The sequence below is a fragment of the Doryrhamphus excisus genome, linkage group LG11 (assembly GCF_037039965.1).
Source record: "Doryrhamphus excisus strain RoL-2023G ecotype Guam linkage group LG11, RoL_Dexc_Guam_v1.1, whole genome shotgun sequence".
NCBI classification, from domain to species: domain Eukaryota; kingdom Metazoa; phylum Chordata; class Actinopteri; order Syngnathiformes; family Syngnathidae; genus Doryrhamphus; species Doryrhamphus excisus.
The window spans coordinates 21,191,224-21,201,645 of NC_136367.1; the positions used below are offsets into that span (position 1 = coordinate 21,191,224).

Below are 10,422 nucleotides of genomic sequence, written 5' to 3' on the forward strand. Positions count from 1 at the left end.
ACATCAAGTAAACTATCCATCTACTACCTCGGTATCCGTGACGAGCCTGTCTAGAACTCCTGGAAGTCAGCCATAGGAAGAGAATACAGATTCCAAGAAACATGAACAAATGTACATTCCCAACACAGACAAACATAAAATTAACTCAATTCCTCAAAAATAAAGTCAATATTTGCGTGACCTAAAAATGGAAGGACGCCAGTTTGGTACGTTTTAAGGATGCTAAAACTAATATATGGTGTCCCTAAAGTCTGTAATATATTGTTCATGTGCTCCACCAATCTAAGTTGTCGGCTGGGATAGGCTCCAGCATACCTTGGTGTGGATAAGCGGCATAGAAAATGTATGCGTTGAATTTGAATTTATGGTGTTTTGCTTTATCTTCTCGGCCCCCGAAGCTCCCAAAGTTGTTGAGCTAATGTGATCTGGTGAGCGTGTGCGTATGATTCCGTCAGCGGATGATTCCTACCATTTTTACACTCAATGAGGCATCTGTTCTGCGTGTCAGTTCTAGTCGGCCTTTGTGTTATATTTCTCTCCAGCGTCTGGCCAGGGCCGCTACGACACTTAATGTTGCTGGTGATGATCTTCCAAGCGGCTTGTCTGATGTGTTTGCATAGTTTGCAGCGTTCCGTCACCTTGGCTCGTCTGCAGGTCAGCACTGCTGGAATCCTGTCTGCAAACGCTGCGAGCTTCGTGTTTGGGTTGTGGAGAGGGGTGCAAGTATGAAGGGTTTTTTTTCTTCCACAGCGGAGCAGCACCATGGGAGGAGGAGGTGGAGGGGGTGGAGGAGGCGGCGGGGAGGGCCCTCGGGGTGAGCACACCCCTACCGCCTATGTCAGTATTTCAGAACAGAGGCCAGCATTTAGTCATTCTGCATGAAAGCTGCATGCTTCCTGGTCTGCTGAGTTTCTCTCCAGATCTTGGACTACCGGACCAACCGTAGATGTGTTTTTTTTCATGTTTCAACTTGGCAGAGGGTCGCTTGAATTGACCTGCTCATTCCATAACCACCAGCGGATACTTTGAGGCAGTTTTTAACACCCCAAAAGGACAATGCCTCGGTCTTTCTTGGTTAAAAAGTACTTTGCCAAACAAAAGCCAAACTACAGTGAACTGGAATATCAAAATGGTGAGTGTTCAAGTCCTCTCTGTTGGTATTTGGTTGGGTTAAGAAACCCTTACGTAATTGTGCACGTTGGCCGGAAAGCCCCCGGTCCCCAGTGTGGATGCAAGAAGCGTGGATTATGGTGTGGGTTCTGTTTTCCTCCTGTATTGGTGGGCTAGTAAGTTGAGTGAAGTGGAGTTGTGGCCGTTATGCTCTTTCCCCTTTGCTGCCACGGACAGAGCTCCATTCATGGTCCAAACCCTGTGAGGACGTGGGAGGAAACGGCCCACGAAGCCTTCCAATGGTTGCAACTTCACGCCCAAACACGGCTCCTCCGCCTGGGAAGATGGATGTGTGTTGTCGTGTCTAAAATCTTTGGTTCATTTCTTTGAATGATTCTTTTTGGCAGATTCGTCACTGGACAGGAATCCTCTCGCTGAGCTCTCGTCGGGAATCAACACTTCCACGGCCACCTGCCTGACGACCGGCCTGGTGTGGGACCTCAGCGTCCTGCCGACGCTCTACTTACCCGCCTCCCAAACGGAGCCCTCCGCCACCCCGGGCCCTTTGGACCTTAGCTCCCCGTCCAGCCTCAGCAGCAACGCCAGCAGCAGCGGCGAGGAGGACGAAGGCCGCACTTCGGACCCCCCCAGCCCGGAACCGGTGCACACGTACGCCCCGCGTCAACGAATGAAATGCACGGGTGTCATGGCCCGCGCCGGCCCTCCGGAGGAAGAGGAGGAGCGGGAGGCCCCCGTGACAGCAACCAGGCCCGCGTTCCTCTGCAAGCACTGCCCCAAAGAGTACACCAGCCTGGGGGCGCTCAAGATGCACATCCGCTCGCACACCCTGCCTTGTGTGTGCACCACGTGCGGAAAGGCCTTCTCCAGGCCCTGGCTGCTGCGCGGCCACATCCGCACGCACACAGGTGAGCTCATGTGGGGGTCCCACCGAGTGGGGGGGGGTATCCGGGACAATCAGTCACACGGGGAAGCCGTCCGTAGACTCATTGATCGCTCATTGTGTTTAATGCGCCGACAACAATGCCTCCCTCGCTAATGATCTTATCGTTGCTTCTGGGGAGGACGACGGGGTGAAGACAAAGGCTTGGAAGAATGCCTCCAGACTCTTGTCTTATCACGAGCACTCGCGGCAACTTGCGAGCATGCTAATCTCATTTGGCTGTGATTTAATCATGCTAATTGCGTCGGCTTCCATGCATTTATTCATTATCCACAGAGTCAGGTGTTAATGGCGCGTTGCCACCTGCTAAATGCTAACACTCTTTTGTTCCGCCCTCCGCAGGTGAGCGCCCCTTCTCCTGCCCTCACTGCAACCGAGCGTTCGCTGACCGCTCCAACCTGCGAGCTCACCTGCAGACCCACGCCGAGGTCAAGAAGTACCAGTGCGGCGTCTGCTCTCGCACCTTCAGCCGCATGTCGTTGCTGCAGAAACACAGCTCCTCGGGGTGCTGCTCTGCCTCGGCGTGAGGCGCCCCCGGGGGCCGGATGTGGTGGGACGAAACCCCGAGCTCAGGATGGTGGAGAACTGGTGGCCACGGATTGGGAGACATGATCATAGGAAGGATCTCGTCTTCGCGTGGATCTGAACTGTACGCGCCTCTTCGCTCTTTTGTGCGGTTTTGAAGCCGTCGGACCAAATCTGAAGCGAAGTGACGCTGGACTTGATATCAGCCCCTTTGTCGCCGTTGTGTGCATTCCAAAGACCAAATATGTGCTGAAGTCGTCGGGGTAAAAGGTGTTCTTTCCTGTCTCCGTCCCGGCGGCGGACAGCTCAGGATCGCAGCCCAGATACAGCTGCCGAGAGGTAGGGGTGCGTGGGTGGTGCGGACCCCTCGGCGGGCCCCCCGGACACGCACACACAAAAGCCATGGCACACACAGCTGTCCCTGGTACGGCGGTGTCGACGGACGAGGTGCTAACAGGTGCTCCGGCAGTGACCTTCGCTGGCGGGCAGCAGGTGACGTCCATCGGCCTCGCTTTGTCCTCACTAAGGAATATCGTCTTTGTCATCTTAAGCCTCTATTTTGACGACACCCTTTAATCCCATGAGTTAGGAAATAGCGATAAAAAGTGCTGCACTCCAGGTTACCACAGTGTTAATAATAGCAGTCAAAGCCATACGTGAAATCATTTGTTTTTATCTTTTGTCTTTTTCTTTACCTCACTTCTACTTGTGGCTTTCGTCAACGTTTGCAGTATTCACATCGATGATGACAAAAAGGCTGGGACCAAAGATTTGCAAAGTTTACACCGTGGAGACACGATGAATTTTAAAATGTCCTAAACATTTATACGGCAGTGTTTTATAGTGCAATGTGTTCTTTCCATTGTGTACCTGCTTGTGTGTTCACTACTTTGTGTATGTCAAATACCATTCTGATTTGCATTCAATAAAGTAATTTATGTTTATTAATACTGCTGTGGATGGCGTACGCGGCCGTGGAGGAGGCCAGGCGTGCCGCACCTGCGTTGACGTTATGGTCAAACAAGGTCTGTCTAATCATTAACCGCCACTTGGGCATCTTGATATTGGACGTGGCGAGTGAGGCGGCCGTTGTTGGAGAGCGCGGCTCTGCAGATGTGCAGGTGAACACACCGCATGACGGACGGGAAACAAATGAAACGCACCTGTTGGCTCTTTACACCTGCCTGCTGCTTCTCGCTGCCGTCACTGTGCAAACATGGCCGCGGCGTTGGGGACGCATACCAGTTAGTGGAAGCGCAGTAACACAGCTTGAAAATGTATTTGTGTTTTTGTCTCAGGTATGCTAAACTAGTCACATTAGGGGCAACATGGCTGAAAGGGTCATACACAACGTTGATGTGTTGAGGCTTACAGTTCTCAGGGTTGATGCTGCCGAGTCCGATACCGACCGTCCCATCACATGGATCAGCTATACATTGGCCAGGGTCGCCATTACACAATTCCAAGGCCCCTGGCCATTAAACATCCATCCGTTTTCTATGCCGCTTATCCTCACTAGGGTGGGAGTATACAGTTAGGGAGTATACTGGTGGCCAGCCAATCACAGGGCACATATAGACAAACGACCATTCACACTCACATTCATACTTATGGACAATTTGGAGTGGCCAATGAAGCTAGCGTGTTTTTGGAATGGGGGGGGAAGCAGAGTACTCGGAGAAACTCCACACGGAGATGCCACAGAGACGCCCAAGCGGAGATTCCAACCCAGGTCTTCCCCATCTCCTGACTGTGTGGCCTACATGCTAACCACTCGCTTGGAGGACACTCATAGACACGTGAAAAAGGTAGTACCAAAACAAGCTCCAAACTAACCGCATTGCTTGTCGCTGTGGTAGTGTGTGTACTGTGCTAGCTAGGCGGCTAATTCTCGCAAGCTAGGCGGTTAATTCACGCTAGCAAGGCGGTTAATTCTTGCTAGCTAGGCAGCTAATTCTCGCAAGCTAGGTGGCTAATTCTCGCTACCTAGGCGGCTAATTCTCACAAGCTAGGCAGCTAATTCTTGCTAGCTAGGCGGCTAATTCTCGCAAGCTAGGCGGCTAATTCTCACAAGCTAGGCAGCTAATTCTTGCTAGCTAGGCGGCTAATTCTCGCAAGCTAGGCGGCTAATTCTCACTCGCTAGGCGACTAATTCTCACTACCTAGGTGGCTAATTCTCTCTAGCTAGGCGGTTAATTCTTGCTAGCTAGGCGGCTAATTCTCGCAAGCTAGGTGGCTAATTCTCGCTACCTAGGCGGCTAATTCTCGCAAGCTAGGCAGCTAATTCTTACTAGCTAGGTGGCTAATTCTCGCAAGCTAGGCGGCTAATTCTCGCAAGCTAGGCAGCTAATTCTCGCAAGCTAGGCGGTTAATTCTTGCTAGCTAGACGGCTAATTCTCGCAAGCTAGGTGGCTAATTCTCGCTACCTAGGCGGCTAATTCTCACAAGCTAGGCAGCTAATTCTTGCTAGCTAGGCGGCTGATTCTTGCAAGCTAGGCAGCTAATTCTTGCTAGCTAGGCGGTTAATTCGTGCAAGCTAGGCAGCTAATTCTCGCTAGCTAGGCGGCTAATTCTCGCTAGCTAGGCAGCTAATTCTCGCAAGCTAGGCGGCTAATTCTCGCTACCTAGCCGGCTAATTCTCGCTACCTAGCCGGCTAATTCTCGCTAGCTAGGCGGCTAATTCTCACTAGCTAGGCGGCTAAATCTGGTTGTGTGTACGGGAAGATGCAAGAGGAGTTGGCATTGTCGGTTGGCTGAAACGGAAACCATTGGAGTGTTGCTTCTCCCACGTTCCTCGTCGGTTCAATACGATGTTGTCAACCTCTTGTCACGTTTGGTTGTCATGACCTGAATAGTCACGCACGGCTTTGAAAGGTATTTATCGGCACGTGTCGATCACGGACGTATTGGTGGCCGATTTATCGCCACATCCCTAAAGTGTTAAGAAATCTACCAAAAAGCCCCCAGGAGTTCCAATCAAAGCAATAAATAATCATTGAAGTAACTAAACCCACCGAGGCCGCATCAAGTCTTTCCTTCTCGTCCAGATGATGTCACCTTCAATGTTCTCCAGTTCCTTGATCTCAGTGACGACAAGAACTTCGGCTTCCTCCATGGAACTCGCCATTGGTACGATGTATTCTTCTGATTATCAGTAAAAAAAAATCAATTTCTGTCTTTCGGGGTTTTGAACATCTTTATCCACTTAGTTTGCAGTCTTGTGCAACTGCTTTGCATTTTCAAAAACATCTTCTGTGCCTGTTACGTGCTAAATAAGCTAACGGAACCATTAAGAACCCCCAGTGTGATGCAGTGGGGGTCTACAGCGGGGGGGGGTCCAGGCTTGTTTCACCCTGGGCTGCAGGATGGAAGGACCAGCAGCTTATTAGATTATTAGTACGAGTATGAATAGGCTTTTTTTTCAATTTTTGGTTTTAACACATTTGTCTCTTAATACTATGTATTTTTTATTTTTTATTTTTTATTTTTTATTTTTTATTTTTTATTTTTTATTTTTTATTTTTTATTTTTTATTTTTTATTTTTTATTTTTTATTTTTTAATATTCTTCACTTTATTTTAGTTTCTTGTGCTATTATAACTGTTTAAAGAATTACATTTTTCAACTTGACGCCATTTTTCTTATAATTGTATGATTTAGTCTCTTCTAGTTGTACTTTTGTTTTGTTTAGTTTTCTTGTATTTTTTCGAACAAAGCCCTAAATGGCCCCCGGGCCATGCTTTGGACTCCATTGCACTGCAAAGCCTACCCCCAATAAACGACTGCTAATTCCAACACCGGCGTGGCTGAAGCGTACGTTCTACGCCTTTCTCATCTGGAGAATAGAACTTGTGCTTCTAGACAATGAGTCAGAGAGCGAGCAGACTGGAGGCTCACATTCCCGTGGCTCCTTTGCTCTCGTCGCTAAGTCAGACCGCTAGTCAGGCTGTCGGGCTGTCGGGCTGCGTGGGCTGAGCCAACCCAGAGTGAGGTAAACTGTTCCACGCCAGTGTCTTATTTCCTCCTGACTCAGGGATCTATGTGGCAGGACGGCGGCTGCGTAGCCTCGCTCACGCATTCATACGTTAAAGACGTGAAGGATCGGGAAACGTCTGCAACAAGTCCACACCGTGGCTTTGAAATCAATGATGGCGGCCGACTTTTGGCAGTGGCGGTCTTGCGGCTCATCCAGGATGAGCCTGTCCAGTTTAATAGGCTCAGCTGTTGCCAGTTAGTTCAGGACTATTTTCAAAATGTCAGCTGGCAACACGTCCCGAGGTCGGGACATGGACTTTTGTCTTTGTCCATCTGTGTCTCTGGAAGATGTCTTATCTTATGCTTTTATTCGTCCCTCAGTGGGGACATTTGCAATTTTCAAACGCTGAAAAGAAAAGCTCATATCAGGAATGATGTCATCTTTTTTATTTAAATCCCGCCTCGTCTCTGCGCCTTTGCCGTGGCCACAAAAGCCTGACTCGGCCAAGCTAAACTCTTAAAGCTACGCTGCATCTCTCCGCCGGACTGATTTCTGCCTTTTTATAGAGAAATGAAAACACAACACGCTCCCAACGTCTTGTTCCTGGAGGAGCGCAGAGGCCCCGAATGTGAAATTTGAGAGCGTTTTCCTGCTGTGGGCTTCACGGTGCCAAAACACTCACTGTAATTTACCAAAAGTGGCTGCTATTTATGCCATAAAGCATGTGTTTAACATTCCTCACCCCCGTCATGTTTGTGTATTCCTTGCTCCTTCTCCCAGCCACTCTCGGCACTAATTCTATTTATCCGTGTGTGTGTGTGTGTGTGTGTGTGTGTGTGTCATTCCTCACAGAAGGATCATCTCTCTCCCTCTGAGACAAGGCCGACAGGAAGTTGGAGTTTATATTGGCCTACTTTCTCCAAAAAAAGCAGGCCGGGCTGAGAAGCTGCAGAGATCAAGTGCTGTGTTTCTTCTGCAGAGCGACCACCCCCACCCCCACATCCACCCCCATCAGCTGTCCCACCCACGGCTGCTCAAACGGGCCAAGGTTGAGGGGTGGAGTGTCTTGTGGGGTATGGCAGCAGTTGGAGCTCAGAAGGAAAGGAAGTAGCATCCTGTAAACAGGACTCATGACGCGCTGGCAGGGAAACGGCCCCCAGCTCACATGAGCAGATAGCGTAGACCGGGGGTCTCCGCTTGTGACCATCACCTGAGAGTCACTGGTGGATCAACCCAACGTGCAAAGAAGAAGAAATTATTTAATAGTCCACTGTGTGGTCCGGATTTCTTGAATAAATGGGCATTTTAGTTGAGGGCATGGCCTCAAATCGAGATGAGCAGCCTCGCTATCGGCCCATCCTATCTGTACTCCCACCTCACAGCTCATGTATCACCAAAGCCTAGAACTTCATGGCTCTCCTTTCATGTTCTACCAAATGATGTGCTATGTTCTTCAGGTTTTAAATGTCAGTAATTCCGCCCTGCCGAGCTGCAAACATGGCCGCCACAAAACCGCTGCATCTCGCAGCCGAGAGCCAACGGCGGTCACACCACGAGTGTGTTTAATGATGGACTTGATCAGGCTGCGGAGTTGCCCCGGGATCGGAGGGGGTCGGGCGCGTATTAAAGAGTAATGAATCACACACTCAGTCACAGGGTCGTCAGCCATGAATGTGCTCTCTGTTGGTTTTCCTGGAGCCTGGAGTTTACTAACTGATGACGCAGGCTGGACTTGATCAGAGACATGTGTTGCTGCACACTCTTTGCCAGCGAGAAGCAGAGCGCTGGGAGGGGGGGATGGTGGGGGGGTGTCTGGGTTCTCTGCTTTTCCTGGGTCCCTTGGGACGTTGCCTCACATTGCAGTAGATGGGGAAGGAGATATTTGAGGAGGAGGAACGGGGGGGAAACAACGGCAGCTTTTACAGCGACAGGAAACAAGACAAGTGTCAGAGTGTCTTGACCGAGCGTCCCTTGCTGTCAGAACTCCCCAATTCTTGTGCGGCGTGTCAGGAAATTTAGGAGTAATCCAAGCAACCAAAATGCTGACGAATCCTGATTTCATCATCAGCGGTGTCTGAACACACTGAAACGTTGCTTCTTCGGGGCTGATGAGCAGGGGCGTCACTGGGTTCTGAGGACGGGGGGGTACTTAGCCCCCTGGAGGTGCACAGGATCTGAATGAATGTAGTAGACATCCAAAATCCAAATAAGGAACAAGGACCGGGATATATTCCCACTTTTGGACAGATTTAGTAGTTTGTTTTAGGCCACCATTAAATGTACACAAGTACACACAATTATATAATAATCATTATTATATTATTAATTAGCCTATTATTATTATTACTATCATGAGTTATTTTTCTTCTGATTATTACTACTGCTTCTAGTAGTAGTAGTAGTAGTAGTAGTAGTAGGCTAGTATATTAGCCTGCTTATTGGCTTGCTTATTAACCTACTTTTGATTATATAAAATTTGTTACTGTTGTGATTTTTTGAAAAAAAAATCAATAAAAAATATCAAATTATTTACACAAGTACAAACATTATATAATAATCATTATTATATTATTAATTAGCCTATTATTATTATTACTATCATCATTATTTTTCTTCTGATTAGTAGTAGTAGTACTAGGCTAGTATATTAGCCTGCTTATTGGCTTGCTTATTAACCTACTTTTGCCATATTATATAAAATTTGTTATTGTTGTGATTTTTTTGAAAAAAAAATAAAATATCAAATTATTTACACAATTACAAACAATTATATAATAATCATTATTATATTATTAATTAGCCTATTATTATTATTATTACTATCATCGTTATTCTTCTTCTGATTATTACTACTACTTCTAGTAGTAGTAGTAGGCCAGTATATTAGCCTGCGTATTGGCTTGCTTATTAGCCTGCTTTTGCCTTATTATATAAAATTTGTTATTGTTGTGATTTTTTTTGTTAAATTTTTTTTTAAAAATCAATAAAAAATATCAACTTATTTAGGGGGACTTAAGGAATATAAATATAAATAGAAATACCCCCGTGAAATATAATGAAATAGGCCTAATGACGCCACTGCTGATGAGTAAAGCAGAACTCGAAACGTGGTTCTCACCTTTTGGCCATTTATAAAATATCATTTGCGTCACGGAGGAATGCACCTGAGCATATTTTCCCAGACAAGGTGCAAAAGGACGTTGAGGAGTCCCCGCAGGCCTTAACACGAGTGTTATGAAAGACCTGCTGCAGATGGGCGTGCACCTGCCGTGACACGTCGGTGCATAACAGCATGTAAACATCATGGCACAGCAAGTTGAGAACCACATTGTCTCTCCTGGACTTTGTGTTATAAAACTTGATGTGGCAAGTCTGGTCATGCCGAGCGGAACATGGCGGGCCTTTACACCTGACAGGAAGAAGGCTGTTCATCCAGTGGCCGTGCCGTCACATGAGGGCTGCTCAAGGACCCCTCTGGGGTTTGTATGACAGTGGAAGCGTTGAGTGCTTCGCATTTGTCTCTTCAGACATCAAACGCAATCATGTGACTAATAAACACCACTGAGAAGCATGTTGGGATGATACGGCTCGCATCTTCCAGAGAGGAACCGCGTTGCCTCCTGGTGAATGTTCACCATGGACCAGCATGTCTTAATATGGGGCAGCAGAACGGACGGATGGCCTGGAATGAGTCGTCTGACAAAAGTGGGATGAACTTAACTTTATTTGTGCGGTGTGGAGACACAATTTACAATAGAGCGAGTTTGGGGGTTCAAATGAATAACTGACATATTTTATGATTACCGAACATGCTGTTCTCCACTCTTCATCCTGGGACACACACACACAC

General features: G+C 47.8%; 1 protein-coding gene across 1 annotated transcript; it reads left to right on the forward strand.

The window, feature by feature from the left end:
• The first annotated feature begins 867 nt into the window (after window positions 1-867).
• snai1a (snail family zinc finger 1a) lies at window positions 868-3,511 on the forward strand. Its single transcript, XM_058065145.2, has 3 exons — window positions 868-1,132; window positions 1,518-2,036; window positions 2,414-3,511. The coding sequence occupies exons 1-3, from the start codon at window positions 1,057-1,059 to the stop codon at window positions 2,596-2,598; spliced, it is 780 nt and encodes a 259-aa protein (XP_057921128.2). The 5' UTR covers window positions 868-1,056; the 3' UTR covers window positions 2,599-3,511.
• The last annotated feature ends 6,911 nt before the right edge of the window (window positions 3,512-10,422 follow it).

Bases quoted from the DNA above. Each gene is read 5' to 3' on its own strand.
- snai1a (XM_058065145.2), top strand. From the start codon at position 1,057: ATGCCTCGGTCTTTCTTGGTTAAAAAGTACTTTGCCAAACAAAAGCCA. The intron at 1,133-1,517 runs GTGAGTGTTCAA...TCTTTTTGGCAG, and splicing joins TGAACTGGAATATCAAAATG to ATTCGTCACTGGACAGGAAT. The intron at 2,037-2,413 runs GTGAGCTCATGT...CGCCCTCCGCAG, and splicing joins CCACATCCGCACGCACACAG to GTGAGCGCCCCTTCTCCTGC.